Here is a 25,697-nt window from a genome sequence, read left to right as displayed (position 1 = left end):
GAAGTTTATTGGCTTGATACGTGGTTTTATGGGTTAGCAATTTGAGCAGGACTCAGCTAGGCAATTCTTCTGCCTATGTGACATTAACTGGGGTTACTTGGTAGCGTTCAGCTGGAGGATGGTCTAGTCAGGAGGGTCTGGGGCCTTTGCAGGGATGGCTGGAAGGCTGAACGCAGCTGGGGCTCCCCAGCCTGGTAGTCTCAGCGTTGTCAGACTTCTTCCATGGCAGCCCAGGGCTCCTAGAGAGAGTGTTCCAGGGGGCAGGAAGAGGAAGCTGCCGCTCTCACAAGGCCTGGGACCAGAAACTGGCCCAGTGCCACTTCTACCATGTGCTTTTGGTCAGAGCAGTCACAGAGCCTACCTCAGCCTAAGGGAAGGGTATATAGACCCCACCTCTCAATGGGAGGAATGTCAAAGAATTTTAGTCCCTTTCAAGCAGTGAGGGCCACTGGCGATGGATTTACATCCCTGAGGAGGCAGAAGGCTTTGGAATCTAGAACCAGGTGGAAGAACACCTCTTCTACTGAAAATGGAGAGAAGGAGTTAAAGCTAAGTGTGGATAAAGATGAGTCTTTTTGTTTGTTTTTTTCGTGCCCTGTGTTCTCTGCCTTCCCCAGCCATCCCCTTCTGGAGTGTTTGTGTTCTCCCAGCTGGTGCCTGGCCTGGACGTTCTTTTTTTTTTTTTTTTTTTAAACATCTTTATTGGAGTATGATTGCTTTCCAATGGTGTGTTAGTTTCTGCTTTATAACAAAGTGAATCAGCCATACCTATACGTATATGACACAAGAGGGAAAAGATGAGTCTTTTGATGGGGCCAGAAAGGAGGAGGAAGTTGATCAAGTTCTGCTGAATGGCCTCCATCATCTGCTGAAGATTAGTGGGAAAATGGTGTGGTTTTGGGCTTGATGAGATGGGCTGGTAGATGGGCTAGTCTGGTCCAAAAGGCCTTCACTCATATGTCTGCTGCTTTAGCCAAGAGAAGACTTAGGGCCTGCTGGCCAGGCTATCCTGTAGAGTTCACTAATCTGCAGTGAAATGAGAAAAATACAGTGCAATGAGTATTTTTAAAGCTATATTTTATATAACATATTCTAAGATTGTGTTTTCCATACTTTATTTGGTGTTAAAATCATGGTGATATTAGTAAATGGTTACAACAAATGTTATTGGGAGATGGTACCTTTCTTTCATTATTTTTCATGTCTGAATCGAATGTTGGCAATCCTTTATTGGTCCCCCAAAGTTCTGTGTTGTTTTTCTTTTTTAATTTTAGTGGTTGATGAAAACTAAAATCTGAGAAGCACTAGTCTAGAGGACTACAAAGATGCTTTGGGGGGTGTCCACCCCTGTTGCATTATTTAAAGGGCTAGAAATCTTTGTTTCCCAGAAAGAAAAGCTGTAGCCAGGAACTGACCCCTCCACTTAGAGATTTGCTTGGGAGATACCAGAAAGTAACAATCCGTCCCTAATTACTTTATGCCATTTCCTCTTCTTAACCCTTCTGATTATTCCTGTGAATCTTAAAATAGATGCTTCCAGTCTATTTCTCTTCTTTTTTCTCCTCCTCCTCCCAATCAGCTGCTTTACTTATGGTTTTGTCTTTTTTGCTTTGTTTTGCTCTTTTTTGTTTTTAAGCAGCATAGGTAACATGATATTTGCTAATGTTGAGGAAATAATGATCCCAGCTGATGGTTTTGAATATTTGCATTTGGGAATTTCTTTTTTAAACAACTCTACCATCTCTGTTTTTTTTTATTAGAACAGATTAATAAAAATTGGCTAATTCTAATATTCTTGATGAAATCCCTTTCATTACACGCTTTAAATATATAAATATGTCTTTATCTTGGTACGGTGTATACTTTGCAGTGTGATACCCTCATTTTGTTTGTGTATCTGTGAGTCCAAAATGGTGGTGGTTTAACCATTTTCAGGATGTCACTCACTTGAAGTGAAAGTGAGTTTTGCTGTAGTTTCTCACAAATGAAGGCTTTTCCAGGGCTGGTCAAGTCTTAGAAATTTTAGGAAGGTAGAATAGGAAGTTCTCAGAGGGTCTTAAGTCATATGTGGCCAAGAGACCTCTCTCTGTGAGTCTTGATTGCTCAAGACACATTTGTACAGAGGAGAGACCAAGAATGTAGTTTGGACCAAGACCTTTGGCTTTAAATGCCATTCAGCCTCTTAGAATCACTTTTAGCTGGTTCTTTCCCTGATTTATTTGGACTGGGTCATAACCAAGCTGGCTTCTGTGGTAGATGACAAAAACAAAACACATTTTTGCCTGTTGTTGCCTATTGCTGCTTCCATACACAAAGGAAAAAGAAAAGAGCAGGACCCTATGGGGCCCCTGAGCTGGGTATCCTACTTTTTTGAGCCAACATTAACATCCTTCACAAAGGTTCTCTAACACCATATACAAAAATAAACTCAAAATGGTTTAAAGGCCTAAATGTAAGACTGGATACTACAAAACTCCTAGAGGAAAACGTAGGCAGAACACTCTTTGGCATAAATCACAGCATTAGTTTTTTGGGATCCGTCTCCTAGAGTAATGGAAATAAAAACAAAAATAAACAAATGGGACCTAATTAAACTTAAAAGCTTTTGCACAGCAAAGGAAACCATAAACAAAATGAATAGACCACCTGTGGACTGAGAGAAAATATTTGCAAATGATGCTACCGACAAGGGGTTAGTTTCCAAAATACACAAACAGCTCATACAGCTTAATATCAAAAAAACAAACAACCCAATCAAAAAATGGACAGAAGATCTAAATAGACATTTCTCCAAAGAAGACATAACAGATGGCCAGTGGGCACGTGAAAAGATGCTCAACATCCCTAATTATTAGAGAAATGCAGATCAAAACTACCATGAGGTATCACCTCACACCAGTCAGAATGGCCATCATTAAAAAGTTTACAAATAATAAGTGCTGGAGAGGGCGTGGAGAAAAAAGAAACCCTCCTACACTGTTGGTGGGAATGTAAGTTGGTGCAGCCACTATGGAGAACAGTGTGGAGGTTCCAGCAATCCCATTCCTGGGCATATATCTGGAGAAAACTCTACTTTGAAAATATACATGTACCCCAGTGTTCGTAGCAGCACTATAGACAATAGCCAAGACATGCAAGCAACCTAAATTTCCATCAGCAGATGAATGGATAAAGAAGATGTGGGGTGTGTGTGTGTGTGTGTGTGTGTGTGTGGTGTGTGTGTGTGCGTGTGTATGGTGGAATATTACTCAGCTATAAAAAAGAGTGAAATAATGCCATTTGCAGCAATGTGGATGGACCTAGAGATTATCATATTAAGTGAAGAAAATCAGATAAAGACAGATATGATATCACTTATATGTGGAATCTAAAATAATGATACAAATGAACTTATTTACAAATCAGAAATAGACTCACAGGCTTAGAAAAGAAACTTATGGTTACCAAAGGGGATAGCGGAGAGGGGGAGAGATAATTTAGGAGCTTGGGATTAACAAACTGTGTCTTCTTTTAGTCTAAAATTAGATGACAATATCAGATTAAAATATCTGCAACTGTTGGTTCTTTTAACTCAAATTTTAGGGTTTTTTTTTGGGGGGGGTAGTAAAACAGGCTCTTCACTGTTTACAAAGTTATTTATGAGTTGCAAAAATTCTCTGTGTTTTTCTCTGTATTACCATGTTTTTCTCCTGTACTCTTCCATTCATATTGACTGCCACAATCAGACAGAAAGTACAAGAACACTTTGCTTTTGCACCTGTAGTGAAAACCTTAGCAGCAGACATAATCATTCCAGGTCTGTCAGATAAATGCATACTTTTGGTATTTAAAATGTTCAACTGATGTAATAATCACAAGTAGCAAGTGATTATGTGTTTGAAGCAAAAATTCACAAAATTAAAGGGACAGATATTGACAAGCATTGTTGGAGATTTCACATCCCTGTCTCAGCAATTGATACAACGGCTGGACACCAAAAATCAGTCAGATATAGAAGGTGTGAGCCCTATTAACCAGCTTGATCTGGTAGATGTTTGTAAAACACCGTACCCAGCACGGCAGCGGAATACCCATTCTTTTCAAAGGCGTATGGTACATTCACTTAGATAAACTGTATGCCGGGGGATATAGTACATTTCAATACATTTTGAAAAGTTGAATTCACAAGGAGTGTGTTCCTTGACCACAATTAAGTTAAATTAGAAGCCAATAAGAATTTGATATAAAGAAAAACATCTGGAAATTTAAGAACACACTCCTAAATAATCCATGGGTAAAAGAAAATAATCACAAGAAAAATTAGAAAATATTGCAAATTGAATGATTATGGTAATAGAATATTTCAAAATTTGTGAGATGCAGTTAAAGCTTATGGCAAACATTATGGCTTTCTTTCTTTCTTTTTTTAAAGTCTTTATTGATTTTGTTACAATATTGCTTCTGTCTTATGTTTGGTTTTTCGGCTGCAAGGCATGTGGGGTCTTAGCTCCCCGACCAGAGATTGAACCCGCACCCCCTGCTTTGGAAGTCGAAGTCTTAACCACTGGACTGCCAGGGAAGTCCCAACACTAGGGCTTTAAATGCTTCTATTAGGAAAGGCAAAAGATCTAAAAATCAGTGACCTAAGGGTCCATTTTAAGGGGCTAGAAAAAGTAAAATGAAGTAAATCCAAAGTAAACAGAAAGGGGAGGGAGGCGGGCAGGTGAGGAGAGAGACAAAACGTTTTACCAATATCATGAATGAAAGAGGAATTACCTCTACATATCCAATAAACATATACTATAAAAGGGTATATTTTAAATAATTTTATGCCAATAAGTTCAACAACTTAGGTGAAATGGACAAATTTTTGAAAAATGCAATTTACCAAAACTGATAGTAGATGAAGCAGATCTGAATAGCCCTATATATTAAAGAAATTGGACTTACTAAAAAACAAAAAAGTACCAAAGAGAAAACGCCAAACTCAGATGGTTTTACTGATGAATTCTGTTAAAAACCTAAAGAAGAGGTAATACCAGTCTTAAATTTTATAGAAAATGGAGGAAGAACAGTTCCTAACCCATTTCATGACGCTAACATAACCCTAAACCTGATAAAGATATTATAAAAAAAGAAAATTACAGACCAGTATCTCTCATGAACAGAGACATAAAAATACTTAACATAACTTTAACAAATTGAATGAAGTAATAGATAAAGATATAATGTGTCGTGACCACACTGGGTTTATCCTAGAAAAGCAAGGCTGATGTAACATTCAAAAATCAATCAATATAATTCACCACATTAAACACAATGAAGGAGAAAACAATAGATTAACAGATTCTGAAAACTTATTTGACAACATAAGATTAAAAGACAAATAAGCAACCTTTCAGCAAAATGGATATGGAAGAGAACTTCCTGAATCTGTTAAAGGGCATCTATGAAAAACCTATAGCTAACATTGTACTTAATGATGAGATTTTGACCATTTGTTCCTTAAAAAGATCTGGAACAAAGTAAGGTTGCCTATTCTTAGAAAGGAAGAAACAAAACTCTCTTACTTATAGATGACATGATTGTTTATGTATAAAGTCCTAAGATACCTACAAAATAACTACTAGAATCAAAAGATGAATATAGCAAGGTCATAGGATATAAGGTCAGTGTACAAAAATCAATTGTATTTTTCTATATTAGCAGTGAACATTTGGAAAATGAAAAATAATAATTATATTGAAAATAGAGTTAAAAAGCCTTAGAGTACTTAGGAACAAAAATATATAAAAGACATAATATCTGTGCAGTGGTCACTCAAAATATTGCAGTGATAAACTAAAGAAAAACTAAATCATGCATTATACATAATTATGAATTAAAAGATTTATATTGTTAAGATGTCAGTTCTTAGGAATTCCCTGGTGGCGCAGTGGTTAAGAATCTGCCTGCCGATGCATGGGACAGGTTTGATCCCTGGTCCGGGGAGATCCTGCATGCCGTGGAGCAACTAAGCCCGTGCACCACAACTACTGAGCCTGTGTTGTAGAGCCTGCGAGCCACAACTACTGAGCCCTCACGCCTAGAGCCCATGCTCCGCAACAAGAGAAGCCACCGCAATGAGAAGCACGTGCATGGCAACAAAGAGTAGCCCCCACTTGCCGAAACTAGAGAAAGCCTGTGTGCAGCAAAGACCCAACGCAGCCAAAAAATAAATAAAATAAATAAATTTACTTAAAAAAAATAAAAATGTCAGCTCTCGCTAAATTGAAATATAACTTTATTTAAATCTAAATAATAATTCAAATAGACTCTTTTGGGTAAAAATTGACAGTCTAATTCAAAACTGTGTGGAAAGGACTGTGAATATAAAAGGACTTAGAATAAAGCAATCCTGAAAAAATACAGCGAAGTTGGAGCACTTAAGCTATCTGACTTCAAGACTTAGCATACAGCTACATTAATCAGCATTTTACTAACATGAAGATTGGCCAATAGATAATAAAACACAATAGCCCACACATTATGGTCACTTGATTCTCAGCAAACCACCAGGGCAAACAACTTGGGAAACAAAAGTCTTTTCTATAAATGGTGCTGGAACAACAGGATATCCATATGAAAAAACAATGAAACTTGACCCCTTCCTCACACCATATAAAAATTAATTCAACATGAAGTATAGACAGGGCTATCGTATAAAGCTAAAACTATAAAGCTTCTAGAATAGAACTGTTCAGTAGAACTTTCTGCAGTGTTAGAAATGGCCTATATCTGCTGTCCAGTAAGGTAGCTGCTAGTCATATTATTGAGTATTTGAAATGTGGGTATTGCGACTTAGGAAATGAATTCAAATTTTTGTTTAATTTTTAATTAATTTATATTTAAATAGACTCATGTGGCTTATGGCTACTGTACTGAACACTACAGTTCTAGAAGAAAGCATAGGAGAATGTTTTCGCTTTCCCCACAAAGATATTTGGAAAATGTAGAAAATTAAAGGAAGAAATAATATTTTCTATAGCCCAACTATCCAGAAATAATGATTACTTGACACTTTTGCTTTGTCTTGTTTTTTGCCTTATTTTTTCCTTCATGGCTATGATCATATTTTATATGCTGTCGTATATCTTATACTTGTCTCCTATAGAAATACCCTATTTTTTCCCCAGTAAGCTTTATAACATATTTCCACTGCCAGATAATATTCTACTGAGCTTACTTAAGCATCCACTTATTTTGTGTGTTTAAATTGTTTTTCCTGTTTTACTGATAGACTAATGGATGTCATTTTACAGAAAGTTTGTTCTGTGTTTGAGATCCTTGTAAGTGAAAGTATCATGTGGAAGGGTATATGAAGTTTCAGAGCCCATCATACACATGTCAAATTGTTGACTCTTCCATCCCTTTTACAGAGTGATGCCTGAGACATCTACACAGAACCCCCAAAGCTCCTCAAAGCCCAATTAAAATACCAACCACTGATCTGGAATATTTGAGTTATTCACTGGCTATGTGACAAAGTGGATTTTTAAAAATCCATTTATTTTTGTCATTCTAAGGTTCAGAGAGGTTTAGTAACTTGCCAGAGGTCCCAGCTAGTAATGGGCAGAGCCACCCTTTGATCCCGTACATGTCAAGGCAGTATTCAGTGCAAAACATGCTTAAGAATGCTTATTAACTGAACACACGGATAACTGAAGGTCACAAAGGCTGAGATCAGTTTAGAGTTACATTTCCTATGTATTTCCCTTCAGAACTGTGAAAGACTTAGGTTAGTTTCTTTCTGATATGAGCCTGGATGACGTTCTCATTTGCATATTGGTTTATTTGTTCTGTCCGTCTACCTACCTCATGTAAAGGAAGCAGGCTTCTGATTTTCCTTTGGCTCAGAACACAGGTAAAGCCCATGTATTCTAAGATGCTAACTGTGTATTGTTGGAAACGTGGTCCAGGTCCGAGTGACATGAATATCATGAGGACTCTTTGCCTTCCAGGCTTCTAGTGTGAATCACAGAAGGATTTATGTGTGTGCTGTGTGATCGTCTCCTCTGAGGGCTGCGTGCCTGTAGGTCTCCATAGGCAGCAGGGGTGTTCTCTGGTGTCCTCAGTGTCTGGGCATCCTGCACACTCACGGGGACGAGTGCGCTGGGCTGCCATCGGCACAGACGCTGTACTCGGCAGCAGTGTGAGCCGTGCCCCAGAAAGCTGTGATTCCAGGGGCTGTGGAGACTGCTGGCTCGTGGGGACGTGGCCCTCCTCTAAAACGGAGACTACAAAGGCAGGGGCCGGTTCCTTTATAAACAAACCCAGAAAGAGGGATTGGTTGTCCTTGTGTACAAGGAAGAAAACAGACTAATTATTCCTTATTTATTACACTTCTCTGCTCAGAGAACGAATCAAGTATTGCTGTGAGCAGCTGCGTACCCTGTTGCCGTATGTGAAGGGGAGAAAGAATGATGCAGCTTCGATTCTCGAGGCAACAGTTGACTACGTGAAGTATGTCCGGGAGAAAATCCCTCCAGCCATCATGGGCCAGGTAGTCAACTCTCAAGCCCTTGAATTTTATCCTCGCAGACAGTGCTTTAATGCTCCAGTTTTATTTCTTTTATTTTTTATAGTTAGAAATGTGTGTGTGTGTGTATATTTGAAAAAAATCTATAGCTATAGCTATCTAAGTAGATCTCAATCTCTCTCTTTCTTCATTTCTTAGATTACAGAAGTACTTCAGAGCAATAGGAGGTTTTGTAAGAAACAACAAATGCCCATCCAGCTATCCGCCCCTGGCATGTTTATGGCACAAAGGTATGATCATCTGAATCTTGTGAATCTGAGGTCGCCTTGTTATTTTCCTCTGGTACTAATGCTAGAAATGAGACAGGCACTGAACCCACCCATAATGAGAACTAAATGGGACTGATGAACCTAGTTGCAGGGCAGGAATAAAGAGGTAGACATAGAGAATGGACTTGATGACGTGGGCTGGGAGGGCGGAGCTGGGGCAAAGTGAGAGTAGCACTGATGTATATACACTACCGAATGTAAAATAGTTGGCTGGTGGGAAGCAGCAGCATAGCACAGGGAGATCAGCTCGGTGCTTTGCGATGACCTAGAGGGGTGGGATAGGGAGGGTGGGAGGGAGGCTCAAGAGGGAGGGGATATTGGGACATGTGTATGCATATGGCTGATTCGCTTTGTTGTACAACAGAAACTAACACAGTATTGTGAAGCAATTATACTCCAATAACGATCTATTAAAAAAAAAAGAATCAGTAAACTTTTCCCATTGCTGATGTGTATCATTTAATTACAGTGGTAAAATATGTAATATTCTCAGGCCCATGATCCTTTCATCATTTGACTCACTCTTTCTTCTTTTGTTGTTTCTTAAAATGGGGCTTTACGAGTAGTGCCTGTGGTGATTGACAATGCAGTCAGGACGGGATAGATTCTAGCATTCCTCTGTCACCAGGGCAGTCCAGCCCCATTTTCAGGTGGGAGTCCTTAAAGACATTTCTGGTATAACAGGTGATGTGCCAAATGAATGCTTCCTTATTTAAATTGATTAGAATGTGTACACCAAGAAAACTCTAAAGGAAAAGTAAACCGTTCCTCCATATCCTAAAGAACCATCATGAGTCCTCTTCTACAGTTTGTTCTTATATTTAATCCAGAGCTTAGGCTCTGTCTGTGCTTTTTAGAACTTGAATGTAAGAAGAGCAGTTCAACTCAGCAATGTTCATATCATCTTCCTTGAGAAATGCCTAAAGAATGTTTTGTTTTTTTTAAGAGAAAACAGTGTGTTGACAAGCACTTACTCACCTGTGAGAGGGATCAGATTCCTGGCTAATAAGCGCTTGAACGTGTACTCTGTTCCTGCCTCCGGGGCTCCCTTGGATGCAGCTGTGAGAGGTGAGCTCCGCCCACCGCCCTGTGCGGCCGTAGTGTGCACGGGCCTGCGTGTGCGTCCTGCTCACCCTGGGCCTTCTGTGCAGGCACTGCCATAACCAGGGGATGGAGCGTAGCTGGAAGGTTACACCCTGAGTCCTTTGGTGCTGTCTGCTTGAAAGACAGAGCTGACCACTGGCATTTAAATAGTGTTACCCCAGAAAGTGGGCTGAAAATTGACTCTCATTACCAGAAATCTCATCTGAATGATACATGATGAGCACACTGATGACTGTGTGTATTATTGAATAGAATCTAAAGGGAGGGAAGTATTCATATTAATTCAGTGCTAGCAGTGTACAGGCAGACCTCAGAAACATTGTGAGTCCTGTTCCAGACCACTGCAATAAAGCGAATATTGCAATAGAGTCACACGTTTTTTGGTTTCTCAGTGCATATAAAAGTTATGTTTATACTCTATCGTAGTCTATTAAGTATGCAATGCATGTGTCTCAAATATTAGTGTACATGCCTTAATTTTAAAATATGTTATTGCTTTAAAATGCTAGCCATCATCTGAGCCTCCAGCAAGTAGTAGTTGTAACATCAAAGATCACTGATCACAGATCACCATAACAAATACGCTAATAATGAAAAGGTTTAAGATATTGTGGGAATTACCAGCATGTGACACAGAGACATAAAGGGAGCAAATGCTGTTGGAAAAAACGGCACCAATAGACTTACTTGATGTAGGGTTACCACACACCTTCAATTTGTAAAAAACAGAGTGTCTGCAAAGTGCAGTAAAACAGGGTCTGCCTGTACTGAGCATTTAACGTATTAATTGATTTACCTCCTTCGTGTCTTTGCTTACTTGTCACCTTCTCAGTGAGTCTTTCTCGACCACCCAGTTAAAACCGCACACTCCTTCCCAGCATCACATGATACGTGGGGCTCCTTATCCACTCTCTCTGCTGTATTTTTCTTCATGGCACTGTTCTCCTTCTAATGTTCTTTTCTTGCCTGTTTTTTTATTGCCTGTCTTCTGCCACTAGAATATCAACTCCACAAGGACAGGGATTTTTTTTTTTTTTGCCTCTTTTGTTCATTGCTATATTTCTAGTACCTAGAACAATGACCAGCTCACAGTAGGTGATCAAGAAACATTCATTATATGAATACTCCATTGTGAATATTCAATGTTTACCCACTGGGAGGCATTTTTGTTATTTGTATTATAAAGTCTAGGCATGCCCATGTGCTTGTACAAATAAGAAGATGGAAAAAAAGCAGAGCCAGGGTAAAAGGACACAGCTGCCAGTTTGTGACTTTTAGTACATATTCCCGAAGGTTATTCTTCACTGAGAAGCCGGTAAGTTATGGAGCATGTAACCTGCGTGTTAGGTGCTGATTACCAGAGGCCCTACCATCTCCTCCCCCTGCCTGAGTCTGAGGTCACCTTTCTACTGGTTTCCTCGAAGGGATTCCACTGCCTCATGTCAGCACCTCCCTGTGCTGGGAATCCCCTTTCCCACGGTCTGCCTGGCTCACCCCCAGTCATCACTTAGTTCTCAGCTTAAATGTTTCTGCCTCAAAGATGGGGACACGAGGACAGACATGGTGCAGTTCTTGTTCTTAGGGAGCTCGCAGATTAGCAGCAGACAGGGTCATAAAGCAAAATATGATTCGTGTGTTATTTTAAGTGCTGTCTTCGAGGTACCATGCACATTATGGGGACATAGTGGAAACAACGGGAACAAACGAGGTTTCCGGGGATGGTGTCTAAAGTCAAAAGAGAAAGGGTCTCCAAATAGGACATTGCCCTCCTTGTTCATGTAATCAACCTCAGGGTGTTTATTCGTCAATTTAGACTTTTTTCCTGACTTAGGGGAGAGGGAAGGCGAATAGAAAAAAAGTAGCCATGAGCCATGGTTAATCTACTTAAAATAGCTATGGCTGAATGTCACAAAGAATGATTAAATCAGCCCAGATTAAATCAGATAGGGGTCAGGCCACAGGTGTATGCCTGTCGGTGTTACTTCTTGTACACACAGTACTTACTTCTGCATTTTCACTATTCATATCCTGCAGAAACTCTGAAACACTCTTGTGATGGTAGTGAGTTCAGGCCTTCCTGTGCCCCAGGATCTCTTGGTTTTGCATCACCTAAAATGACTGTTCTTGGGAAGAAACAAATCCACTAGGACCATAGGCTTATGTCAGGTTCAGACTGGATAAGACCTTGAAGGTCACTGAGTCAAAACCCCTACTTCGATTTTATTTATATACATTTTTCCATTTGAAAAGCAGTATTAGTCCTTTACTAAAACCCAGCTAAGATAATAACTGTGTTCATTTTTAAACGTATTCCCTTCAAGTCTTTTTCTATATATATTTTTCTATGGTAACACTACAGTATTAATCATATTGGAGCTCCAATTTTGTCTCTGGCTTTTTTACTTAACATTGTGTCCTGTACACTTGAATTTTGTATTATGCAGCCCTCAGCACCATTGTAATGGTTTTAGTAGTTTATCAAACGATTTATAGAATAGTTTTCTTAGTCGTCCTCCTGTCGCTACATTTAGTGTTTCCAGTTTTGTGGGGAGAGTGATTTTATGCGTAATATGATAGCAAATATTTCCCTATATATAGCTTTTTCTATACTTTGGACTTTTCCTTGGCCTGGATACCTGGAAGTGAGTGACGAGTGAGTTAGAGAACGTGAGCACATGCACAGCTGGTCATGCATGTTGCCAAATGGTTTTTGAAAGAGGACTGGAACAGTTGAAATCAGTTAAGCCTTTCAGATTTCACTTTCACCACCTAGGCCAGTAAATTGACAGCTGGAGAAGTTAAATGGCCACCTGAAGTCCCCTGGTTTCTGTGCTAAATCTGACCTGTAACCCAGAAGTGCTGATACCGGTCAACATGAGACTTCATTAGGCTGCCTTTACTTGTCCTTTTCCACAAATCTCTGTACACTTTTGCCGAAATGATTTTTCACAGATATTCCAGATACATTTGTATTTAAAGTAGACATAAAGTTATGTTCCTTTACCTTTATTACTGTCAGTATCCAGAAGAAAATAAATAGGTGTTCAGGGAATTCACTGGCGGTCCAGTGGTTTGGACTCCGTGCTTCCACTGCAGGGGGCATGAGCTTGATCCCTGGTCAGGGAGATCCCTCAAGCCACACAGTGGGGCCAAAAATTAAAAAAAAAAAAAAAAAAAAGGTATTCCCAATATTGAGATTACATTGTTAACATTCATTATATATTAAAAAATTTTTTCTGCCTTCTAGTTACTGTACAGAATATAGCTGTATAACAATATAACCCACTTCACTGATAGAAAATCAATGACCAAACTTTATTTGCGGCTGAATGGAGTTCTTCTTTCCAACATTCTCCCTTGCTTCATAGGGATGGTCACAGTCTTTATGATGGCGAGACATGCGCACGCATACACAATGGCATAGAGATATGATGCTTCTCTAAAATCTGTCTTTTAATGACATGTGAACACTAATTTATAGTGTGTGTATCGCACTAAATGCCACTACCAGAAAGTTCACTTTGTTTTTACATCAGCATTTGAGTATAGCAGTAGTCTAAGTTTGTACCATGAGGAAATGAAATAGAGGACAATGTATTTCAAATCTAGTAGTTCAGGGTTACTGATTTGAATCTACTGATGGATATTTGCTTTCTTTTTATTAAAGGTCAGTCGAGCTCTGCGTCAGAGAACACTATTGGCGCTGTGTATGAAACCCGAATCCCCAGCACAGCTCTCTCTCTTAATTCCTTCCATGCTGTCAGATACTATTCTAAAGTCGTCCCTTCCTATGATGCCGCTGCCGTAACAAATCACAACATTTTGGTGCATTTTCCAACAGCTGTGCCCAAAGTCTCGAAGTTTCTTCCTCAGCACTGCAATTCTGTGTTGAGCCAGGCGTGCGCCGCACACCCCAACTGTCTGGTAAGTCTTCTGGGGTCTGTGGGTCAGGCTGGGCTCTTTCATCCCAGCCAGCAGGGGCCCCTGGCCTGCGTTTTGTTGTTCATGCTCTGGTTGGAAACCTCATCGCCTGGCGCCGGGGGCGTCAGCCCAGGCTCTGGCTCCCCGTGCCGCCCCACTGCTCTCTCCAGATCCAGACTTGGCTCCGCTGCTATGACTGGAAGTGACCAGGCGGAACCTAATCTCCTCTAGAGCCCCTCCTCGCCCCCACCCCCGGCCCAACCCCACTTTCTGCGATGCCGCCTCCCATCCCAGCAGCTGCACCCTCCGCTGGCACCGTGGCTCGCTGCTGACTTATCTCTTCGGCCGGCACCGGCCACTCACGCTCTGTGACAGCCTGTCCTTGTAACACCAGCCAGGCCGATTTCAGATCCCAGGTGCCCTCATGGCACAGATACTTACAGAGCACCCACTGTGTTCTAGCACTGTGCTAACCACCGGGAACGTAGTATCTAAAGATGGACCACAGTCCCTGCCCTCATGAAGTCTGAGTCTCACAGGGAAGCGGGCATAGAAGCAGACAGTCGTGATGCGCATTGGAGCGCACAGGAGGAGGCCCTCGTGTCTATAGGGTAATACAGATGTGGGCGAGGATTGGGACTGCTTACCCCTGGAGGAAGTACTGTGTAAGCTGAGATCCAGAGAGTAAGAATTAGCCCAGTGGGGAGGTTAGGAGTTGGGAGTGAGGAAGGGAAAAGCATTCCAGGCGGATGGATCAGCATAGAGAAACAGTGGTATCTTCATGTTTGGGAAGAATTGTCCAATTCTAGAGGAACACCTGAACTCGACTGACCTGATTAAAATGGACTCTGATAGCCTTAATATAATTATTGATACTTTTGCATATTAATAATAGTTACCATGTTTTGAGCACTCAATAAGTAATGTGCCAGATACCCTACGTACTTAATGTGGGTGATCTAATGAATCTTTGACACAGTCATTGAGGTAGGGACCATTATTTCCATATGACATCTATGAAGTGGGAATAATAGTGACTTTCCCAAAAAACATTTGTGAGAAAAATGTTTGAAAGAGCATTAGAAAGAAATTTTAAAATATGAAGTATCTACAGATACAATACTGTTACTAATGGTCATTAGTATACCAGCAGGAAAACCAGAGTAAATGAAAAAAAAAAAGATTGCAATATTATTTTTTTAATTGTGACCTACACTTACTGTATGTAGTTTTTTTGGAGAATTGTTACAACAATATATAATTACTTTTAGTAACTATGAATAATACCTATTTTAAAACCTGTAGTGTATTCACCTGAAGAGTTCATGGTTTTACAAATTATTTCCTATTGCTTGAGGACATAGAAGATGTATTGTATTTGTGACATTATGAGTGAGAACAGGCCAGGATTCAATTAATGTGGTTTTTTTTTTTCACCTTTGCAGCAACAGTTTTGGGCGTATTAATAGCACATGTTTGAAATTCACACTCTAGACCACCTATTGGGTGCCGTTTGACAGTACGGGAAGAATGGAACAAAGAATGATCTTGAAAGCTACACCCAGAGACCTAATATCAAAAGGGTTTGCATTGTATGGCTTCTGATAAATGTGCTAAAAGCTTCTGCAGTCAGAAAGACAGGCAGCAAAAGTGCTAGCCATAGGTTTTTACTTATCTTCACACATACTTGGATCTCCCACATCCCAGGTGCTACAAGAACAAACGGCCTAGGTGACCTAGACTCTTTTTTTTTTTTTTTTCCTCAAAAAATATTCCACAATTTATGCAAAAGGTACACGATAAAGAAGATCCACGTAGACTGGGTAAAGTGCATTGGTGTCACTAAGTACAGATATTGCAACTTGATTCTTATTTTTAGTATCACTGTGAATTACTGTCACTTATTTCTAGGTGGTATCTTTTCCAGATTTGACATTTTAGAGAGCTTCCTTCGTTATTCACTATTCAAACTCAGATACCATAGTTCAAGAGAGGTGTTTACCTCCTCACTTGACTACTAATGAATAAATTGACATGTTTGTTTTTGCATTTCACCGTCCCTGGAGTGAAATGACAGCTAATAGGTAAATTTTTCTTTCTGGATCTTTAGTTACAGGCTAGCAGGTCTTTCTTTGTTTTTCATCTCCTTCTCCCTATGGGTATCAGAAAAGATTGTTGAAAATAAGGGGAGAAAAATGTTTGTTTTATATTTCACTAAAATGTTCTTATGCATAATATAAGTATTATTGTTAAAGAAAATATTCAGTTCTGACCCTCAAAACGGTAACCCATTTTTGTTCTGTTTAATAAATATGTGTTCCCTCTTTTAGTAGTACTGTGTAGGGACTTTAATTTTACTAGATTTTTGAGAAGTTGGAAAATTACTTTTGGCATAGCCTAATTTTCATGTTAAATTGTATAACTTTTCTTTGAGGATGGCATGGTGATGGAATTTGTAGATGTTTGATAAACTTGATAAAGGAACTAGAAGTTTCCAACTAAGGTTCTATGCTTATTATTATAAATGTGTGCTCGACTCTTGCCTTTGGGGGTAGTAATGGCTTTGACATTGTAGGAGAACCCGGTGAGGTATTTTGAGCACTAGGATGACATCATAGGTTCACAGCTGGTCTTAATTTCTACTGGGACTTTTTCTTTGCATCAGCGTTTTCCTAAATTCACACGTGGACCGTGAGACACAGCCTGTGGCTGGGAATTCTACCTAGAGAGGTGACCCACAAATCCTGTCTACCTGCTGTTATCAATCCCCTTTTTCCTTTCAACATGAAGAGGAGACTACCAGATCCGTCTTTTTTTTCAACACTGGTTCCCATGATCCTGAACTTCATGCAAATGTCCAAATTCATTTTTAATACCAGAATTTTATTCTTAATAAATTATGCTCTTCCAAGTAAGTTCAACTCTCAGCCGGGGAGGAAAGGTTAGTTGGGCCTCAGCCTGTAAAGAAGAACACACTTTTCCTTTGTAAAATCAGGTTGACCAGTCATGAGACAGTTGCAGTGTTGTTTTCACAACGAAAAGGTGCAAAGAGTTTGTCTAGAAAAGTTGGCGGCTTGCAGGTTTCACACGGGTGGTTATAGCACTCCCTGTCCCTATCCAAACAGGGAGCAGGGGCAGAAGCAAATATTTATTGAGCCCTTTCTGTGGCTTAGGCAAATTGTGAGACATATCCTTGAGGGAGAGGGACTTGGCCTTATTTGTTTCTAGACCCTCATTGTCAGCCATCTTGCTGGCTGGCTGGAAGGATGTACACGTGCTTGGATGGGTACCTGGGGGAATGAGGAGCCAAGAGGAAGGAGGCGTCTGAACATGGGTGATGATTATGAGAAAGGAAAGAGGGAGATGTGGTCAAGCACTTAGGGACCCATTTGAAGTCAAGAGGGAAGGAAGAGTGGAAGTGGATATTTGGCCATCCATCACTATAGTTTTTGTTGAGAGTGTATCACTACTCTGTTTACACTTATTTCCTACCCCTCACCATACTTTTCTAATATATGAGTTGTATGGTCTCCCAGCATAGCAGAAATGGCAGTAATTGGTAGTGTTTGTTTATAAACAAACTGTTGTGTGTTCAGTGGGGAACATGCAAATGTTGAACACCTCAAAATCATTCAGTTATTTATTAATTTGTTCAGTAACTATTTATTTGGCAGGCATTGTCTTAAATGCTGGGAAAACAACTGTATGTATGACATCGTCTTTTTTACTTTTTTTGTCTAGGAGCTTAAAGTTTACTGGGAGAGACAGGTAGGCTGGAACTGCAGTAGAGTTTGGTGAGTGCTATGCGGGGGGAGAATATGAAGTACTAAAAAGCAACACCCACACCATTCTGGGGATTCATGGGAGGTTTTAGGGGTAGTGACGTCTGCGCTATCCTCATTTCTGAAACTGGTGGTAACAGTACCTGCCTCTTAAGGTTGTTGTGAAGATTAAATGAGATAATATATGTGAAAGCTCTTAGAACAGTGTCTGGCGCATAGGAAGCATTTAATACACGTTATTATCATTATCATCATCATATCATCATCACCACCACAATTACAACAATGATTAAGCTGAGATTTTAAGGACCAGTAGGCATAAACTAAGCCAAGAGGTAGAGATTTGGGGTCTGGTTAGGGAGATAAGTTTTCAGGCAGAAAGAACTGTATTTGCAAAGGAACGAAGGAAAGGACAGCATAACACGTTTGGAGAAGTGAAGGTAATTCCACGTGGCTGTGCAGAGAGTTCAGGTGTGGGATGGAGGAGGAATGGAGCAGAGAGGTAGGCGGGAGCAGAGAGAGACAGGCAAGGGCCACATGACGCTGCCCTCTTTGAACTTTAAACAGTTCTTTCGTTGCTGTCATGGTATTGACATCATCAGATATGCATTTTAGGATGAGCACTCTGGCTTTGGTGAGTTAAAGGCAGAATGAATCAAAGGGGGCTTAAAGCACCTCGGGGGAAGGGAGTGGCCGTTCCAGTAATTCAGACAAGAGATGGCCTGAAATACGTCATTGGCTGTGGGGATGAAGAGAAGAGGCAAATCTGGTCGATATTAAGGGGGCAGAATTAGCAAGAGTAGGTAGATGATCCGATACAGGGGTGGTGAATAAGGGCAAAGTAGTAAGGATGACACCCGGGTTTCTGGCTTCGGTTGCTGGACAGATCATATCGACGCTCACTGGGGGAGCACAAGGAAAAGAGCATTTGGAGGGATGGCGCTGGATGATGACAGTTTCACCTGGGAATGTGCTGCATTGGGTGCGTGGGGGGTAGCCTAGTGGAAGCAGCTAGGATACACACGGGTCCGTGCAGCACAGGCGGGGGCTCTAGGTGAGAGATGACGCAGTTTAGGGCGTCATCAGCCAGGGGCAGGGGAATGTTGAAGTGGGGGATTCAGTCATTAAATGGTGAGATGATCCACAAGGGCCTTCTGACCCTGCAGTTCATCATAAGAAGTCCCTGGGTCAGGCCCCCAATGTCACGTGACACTGCAAGTCACAAGAGATTTGAGACATGTGGGTAGAGCCCTCTAAGGCAGAGGGTACAACTTGCCCATGGCACCTGTGTTTGTTTACTGTTGTTTTTTTAAAATTTATTTTTCCTTCCAGCGTTATTGAGGTATAATTGACATACGGCACTGTATAGGTTTAAGGTGTGCCGCGTCATGACTTGACTTACGTACGTCATGGAACGATGACCACAGGAAGTTCAGTGAATGCTCATCAACTCAGACAGATACAAAATCAAAGAAAAAATATTCTTCCTTGTGATGACAACTCTTAGGATTTGCTCTTTTAACAACTTTCATATATAACATACAGCAGGGTTAATTATACTAATCATGCTGTGCATTATATCCCTAGTAGTATAATTATAACCAGAAGTTTGTACCTTTGGAAACCACCTTCATCCAATTCCCCCTCTCCCCAACCCTGTGAGAAATTAAATTTCTCTGAATTTCTAGCTTCTGAAAAATTCAAAACATCAGCAATACTGGCTCTATTTCTACTTTGGCAAAACAGCAACGCATTACTCAGGTAAGTCATACCTGGCCCTATGTATGGGGTGTCAGGTTCCCTCTGGTCACATCCCACCCAGCTTGCCTCCTTCATTGAAATGACTTGCCTGGTCCGTATAGGTATTCCAGTTTGTCCCCTACAAAGAGAATCGCTTGGGGGATGGAGAGTGGCAGCACGTTAAAATGCACATTCCCAGGCCATGCCCCACAGGGTCAGATGGGTAGGTTTGGTTGAGCTGGTACCTGGGAATCCACATTTTAACAAACACTGCCTGAGGTGTTGCAGGCATCTGATTATCCTGTGCATATAAATGGATGCAGATATCCAGAGGAGACACGAAAACAGAATAGATGCAAACTAAAACCATACGTCATTGACTTCCAAACCTGAAGCCCTTGTAGATTTATGAAAACCATGCATTTGGGAGTGCCTGTCTCAGAGAGATTCTGATTCTATCATTCTAGAATGGGGCCCAGTAATCTGCATAGAGTGATTCTGATGTGCAGCCAGGTTTTGGAGCCACTGTTAGACTCGTAGCATGCTAATCACGTGTATGTTGAGAGCGGATGTCAGGAGATGAAGCAGGGGGAGCACATCCTCCCAAGTCTCCACAGGTCACAGGAGAGGATCATTGCTGCCCCACTGGGTGACGGAGAAAGGTTTTGCTGAGGAGGTGAGCTTCAGAAACTGCTTTGGTAAGTTAGATGATTAGGTAAAAACACTCCATACCCAGAGTATAGCTGTGGGGAAATTCAAAGGTGGGAAAGGACCCAGGGAGTTTTCAGCAGGAATAACTGAAAAGAGTGAAAACCGTGAAAATGAGGTCTGTTTCACTCACTTTCTTTTGTCTATATGGCAGTAAAAACTTGTATGAAGGGAGTTGCTTTCTCACGTTTATTAAATTTTCATGTTTGTAAAATTACAGGGGTTGTTAAAAGCAGAAAGCCACTTTTGCAATATAACAAACTACAGAAAATATGTCATTTCTCTGAATACTTGGCATTGACCTATCATCACAGAATTCCTCAGACCAAACCTAAGCCTCCCACGCTTTTCTTTCTGACTTTCTAGCCTGCTGTTGTTTGCCCCTTTCCCTTTGCCTGTCTCCCTATTACACTGAATGAGGAAGCAGGAAGTCCAGGGATCACCTTGGTTAATCAGGTATCAAGAGCTGCTTTCATCACCATGGAAACATGACACCCCTATGGAAGACAGAGAAACCCCTTATCTCTCTATTTTTCCAGGTGGATTTTACATCCCAGAATAATATCCTTTCTGAAAACAAGAAAACAGGAAGATGCAAACACACACGCACAAAATTACATTACGTAGTATGCTGGATGCTGCTGAATTTTACTCATCTGACCCTAGAAAAAAGTATTTTTCATTTTTGCTCAAAGCAAACATTTCTAGAAGTCAGATTGTAAACTAGGTGGGCTTGAGTACGGCTGGGAAATAGGCTTCTAAAGTGCACAAACTTCTTCTGAAACGGAGTCTGCTAAACCGTCTCTGCAGACAGATATTCCTTTCCACTTCTTTCCCCCAGATCGGCTATGTGAGGGTGTTGGGAGTGGTGTATTTTCTAAAACACTGAATTCCTCCTCCTGTATCCTGTCTCAGGCTATTTTCTTGTGTTCTTCAAAATAATAGCCAAATTTTAAAGAGTTCTGTGACGTAGGACTTACAAGACTCCACGCCATTTTTAAACCCCCGATAACAAGGTGTCAACTTCGCAAACACTGTGAAAACTCCTTCCAGGTTATTTTCCCCATAGACCTAAAGTGGATCTCAGTGTTGAAACTATTGGGAAGTAGAAAATCTCTCTCATGCTTATGTGTATGTTAGGATAGGTGCACAGAAACAAGAGTAAACTCGTTTTTTTCCCCTACTGCCTTGGACTAATACTAGTTCTCTCATGTTGTGGTATTCTAATACCCCTGAATCTGTTGTTTTTAAAGCATTCAGTTAAGAGTGTGGAGAAACCCATCAGATTCACTTCCCTGTGGGATTACTTGTTTTCTTTAGTATTTTTAAGTTTTATTTACTATCATAAGAAAGAAGGCCATGGTGGTTGAAGCATTGATTTTTGTCTCCTACTGGAGCACTGTTAGTGAACTACCCTTTATGACATGTAACTAGTAAAATAATGATTTAAAATATCTTGCTAAAGGAGACACTCCAGACTCCTTTTTTTTCCAGTGTAACAAGAAGTTAAACTCTTCAACTGGGTTAGTGAGTCAGGACCTGGACAAAAATGCCTCTGAGCCTTTGATAGAGTTAAGGGAAAGGGAAAGAGGAGAGATGTCAATTAAGTAATCTGTTTTCTTTAGAAGCAAAAAACAGAGTTTTGAAAAATTTGAATATGAACGTATTGTCTTGGCATAAAAAGACTTTAAAGGGTTAATCCTAATCTTAGGCAACCGAGAAACTACTGCAGGATTTACTCAGCTCCAGATACTCCCCTGCTTTCTCCAGATATGTGAGAAGAATTGTATATGGGGAGGGGAATTCCTTTCTTGACCATCAGTGCCCTCACCCTGTGAAGCAAGAGCTGAGTTTCAATATAAATGTTATTGCTGGCCAGGTCCTTTTTAAAAACCTAGCCACAGAATCTGACTGGCAGAGAATGTGTTTATTCTTAGTCTCGCTATCAATTCTCCCTAAAATGGAAAACGTACAACAAAGGATGCAGTAAAATGCTGCTCAGGGGCGGGATCGTGTCAGCCCAAGAGGCAGTTCCAGGGAGATCATGTGAAGGGATTTGCACTTACACCCTTGGCCCTGGTCCAGCCAAGGCTGGGAAAAGACTCCCACTTCTCCAGCCCAGCAGCCAATGATGTAAATTAACTCTACAAGGAGCCACATCCTCTGGACTGGTTTCCGGGAGGTGAATGTGAGGGTGATTGCATAAATGGTTTGCTTATTGCACAAAATAGTTTGCAAAAAGGAGATGCTTAACTGCCTTAGAGAAATTGGGTTAAAATGTTAACTCTCAGCTACTAGGATTGGCTTTGTGTCATTTGGGTATTTCCGTCAAATGCTAATGAAAGTTCAAGAATACTAATCAGATCCCATTGGCCAGGCCAAGCCAGGCACGGCAGGCTTCCAGCTGAAAATTGTTTTTCACTGTCTACACATGGATATTCTGCTCCCACTTAGACAAAGGCAAGGCAGAGCCCTGGGTGATTGCGATCTTCCCGTGGCCCGTCCAGGCCTCCTGCAACACGGCCCTAACGCTGCTCGCTCTCTGCCATCTCCCTGGCCCTTACCTCCTCTTCCTCCATGCCTGATTCTCCGGGCACTGAGGACCTTACACAGGGGCCCCTAAGCCACCCAGAGAGGCAGCCCGGTGTCTTGGAAAGCGCGTGAGGTTAGTCCGAATGGTGCGGTCCTAGCTCAGTTCCGCCTCTTACTAGCTGCACATGTTTACGTAAATTATTTACCTCCTTACACCTGTTTCCTCTTCCCTAAAATGGAGGTAACAATATTCCTGTACTTAACTGAGCTTCTGAGGATTGAAGATAATGTTTACAAGGTTCCTGGCCCACTGCAGAGCTCCCCAAAGGTAGCTGCTATTATCTTGCCGCTGCCCCTTGCTGTAGCCTCCGTTCACCAGGCTGCCACGCACAGGAGGAGAGAGAATCTCCGTCCTCCTTGTCATCTCATGGCACTCCTCCCAGCTGTGGACGATCCTAAACAGTGAGGGTGCTGGGCTTCCGGCGAGCTGCTGGGATTCTGTAGCCCCTGACGGTGACACATGAAGTCCTGGCACTCCACCCGGCAGGGCAGAACACTTACCTTGAGCATCCTCTTCCCAGCGGCCTCAGGCGAAGCGTTTTTGGAGCAGGGAGGGAACAAGAGTTTGTGTGGCTTCTCCACATGCTGCCAGGGTTGCTAAGGAGCCTACTCCCGGTTTGGTGATCTCCAGACCCGGGTTTCCCTTCTGCCACCACACCCCAGCCGGAGGGGCTCATCTGTGTGAGAGGCAGCAGTCGATTTGAACCCCGCACCAATGCTTCTGGGCTTTACTCGGGGCCCTTGAGAAATAAAATCAGTTTCTCTGACCCTCATTTTTCTCATCTAAGGAGCTAATACCTGACTAGCAAATTTGTTCTGAGGATTCAAGAAAATGCACACGACCTGTCATTAAGGATAGCACCTTTCCTATGGTAGGAGTAAATAAAAATACATTGCTCATCATCCTTGCTTATTCTTTGTGCACAAGCTTTACTCTGTCCCTTCTTTGCTGAAAGCAGGCAGCGTCCACTGTTCATCTTTCCCCCCTAACTTTTGCTTTCCCGACTCTTCCACAGACACCACCAACAAACATTAATCATTGGTATCTTTTGAATCTTTTGAAAGATACTTTAATTTGGAATATAAAAGTAATATGGGCTTATAAAATTTAAACAAAACAAAACTGTATAAAATAGAGTAAAAATCTCTCTCCCTTCCCTTGAAATCCTGCTGTTTTGTGGTAACCACTCTTAACAAATTGAGTGAGTTTCCTTCTAGATTTATGCATATAAGAACATAAGCTATGTACATGGAGAGACATTTAGATTTCTTACAAGATGGGAATCATATTCTCTTGTTCTGCACTCATTTCCCCCCCGGCCCTTAACTCATTTGTGGATATTTTCTATATCTGGATGTCAAGACTTTCATCCTTTTTTATTTTTTTTTTTATTTTTTTATTTTTTTAAACATCTTTATTGGAATATAATTGCTTTACAGTGGTGTGTTAGTTTCTGCTTTACAACAAAGTGAATCAGTTATACATATACATATATCCCCATATCCCCTCCCTCTTGCATTCCCCTCCCTACTACCCTCCCTATCCCACCCCTCTAGGTGGTCACAAAGCACCAAGCTGATCTCCCTGTGCTATGTGGCTGCTTCCCACTAGCTATCTATTTTACATTTGGTAGTGTATTTAAGTCCATGCCACTCTCTCACTTCGTCCCAGCTTACCCTTCCCCCTCCCTGTGTCCTCAAGTCCATCCTCTAGTAGGTCTGCGTCTTTATTCCCATCTTGCCGCTAGGTTCTTCATGACCTTTTTCTTTTTTTTTTTGAGACTCCATATATATGTGTTAGCATACGGTATTTGTTTTTCTCTTTCTGACTTACTTCACTCTGTATGACAGACTCTAGGTCCATCCACCTCACTACAAATAACTCAGTTTCGTTCCTTTTTATGGCTGAGTAATATTCCATTGTATATATGTGCCACATCTTCTTTATCCATTCATCTGTCGATGGACACTTAGGTTGCTTCCACGTCCTGGCTATTGTAAATAGAGCTGCAATGAACATTGTGGTACATGACTCTTTGAATTATGGTTTTCTCTGGGTATATGCCCAGTAGTGGGATTGCTGGGTCGTATGGTAGTTCTATTTTTAGTATTTTAAGGAACCTCCATACTGTTCTCCATAGTGGCTGTATCAATTTACATTCCTACCAACAGTGCAAGAGGGTTCCCTTTTCTCCACACCCTCTCCAGCATTTATTGTTTGTAGATTTTTTGATGATGGCCATTCTGACCGGTGTGAGATGATATCTCATTGTAGTTTTGATTTGCATTTCTCTAATGATTAATGATGTTGAGCATCCTTTCATGTGTTTGTTGGCTATCTGTATATCTTCTTTGGAGAAATGTCTATTTAGGTCTTCTGCCCATTTTTGGATTGGGTTGTTTGTTTTTTTTTTTGATATTGAGCTGCATGAGCTGCTTGTATATTTTGGAGATTAATCCTTTGTCAGTTGCTTCATTTGCAAATATTTTCTCCCATCTGAGCGTTGTCTTTTGGTCTTGTTTATGGTTTCCTTTGCTGTGCAAAAGCTTTTAAGTTTCATTAGGTCCCATTTGTTTATTTTTGTTTTTATTTCCAATTGTCTAGGAGGTGGGTCAAAAAGGATCTTGCTGTGATTTATGTCATAGGGTGTTCTGCCTATGTTTTCCTCTAAGAGTTTGATAGTATCTGGCCTTACATTTAGGTCTTTAATCCATTTTGAGTTTATTTTTGTGTATGGTGTTAGGGAGTGTTCTAATTTCATTCTTTTACATGTAGCTGTCCAGTTTTCCCAGCACCACTTATTGAAGAGGCTGTCTTTTCTCCATTGTATATTCTTGTTTCCTTTATCAAAGATAAGGTGACCATATGTGCGTGGGTTTATCTCTGGGCTTTCTATCCTGTTCCATTGATCTATATTTCTGTTTTTGTGCCAGTACCATACTGTCTTGATTACTGTAGCTTTGTAGTATAGTCTGAAGTCAGGGAGCCTGATTCCTCCAGCTCCATTTTTCTTTCTCAAGATT

General features: G+C 40.9%; 1 protein-coding gene across 1 annotated transcript in view; it reads left to right on the top strand.

The window, feature by feature from the left end:
- The window catches only part of SOHLH2 (spermatogenesis and oogenesis specific basic helix-loop-helix 2), a 37,908-nt gene extending 21,578 nt beyond the window's left edge, over positions 1 to 16,330 (top strand). The window contains exons 7-11 of the mRNA XM_068526492.1: positions 8,374 to 8,521; positions 8,696 to 8,787; positions 9,773 to 9,894; positions 13,598 to 13,854; positions 15,297 to 16,330. Coding sequence (XP_068382593.1) covers positions 8,374 to 8,521; positions 8,696 to 8,787; positions 9,773 to 9,894; positions 13,598 to 13,854; positions 15,297 to 15,317 — 640 coding nt within the window. The 3' untranslated portion in view covers positions 15,318 to 16,330. The remainder of the gene's footprint in view (positions 1 to 8,373; positions 8,522 to 8,695; positions 8,788 to 9,772; positions 9,895 to 13,597; positions 13,855 to 15,296) is intronic.
- Positions 16,331 to 25,697: the final 9,367 nt, after the last annotated feature.

Source organism: Eschrichtius robustus, chromosome 18 (assembly GCF_028021215.1).
Source record: "Eschrichtius robustus isolate mEscRob2 chromosome 18, mEscRob2.pri, whole genome shotgun sequence".
NCBI classification, from domain to species: domain Eukaryota; kingdom Metazoa; phylum Chordata; class Mammalia; order Artiodactyla; family Eschrichtiidae; genus Eschrichtius; species Eschrichtius robustus.
Note: the sequence above shows the minus strand (reverse complement) of the source record. Positions and strands in the feature narration are given on the sequence as shown.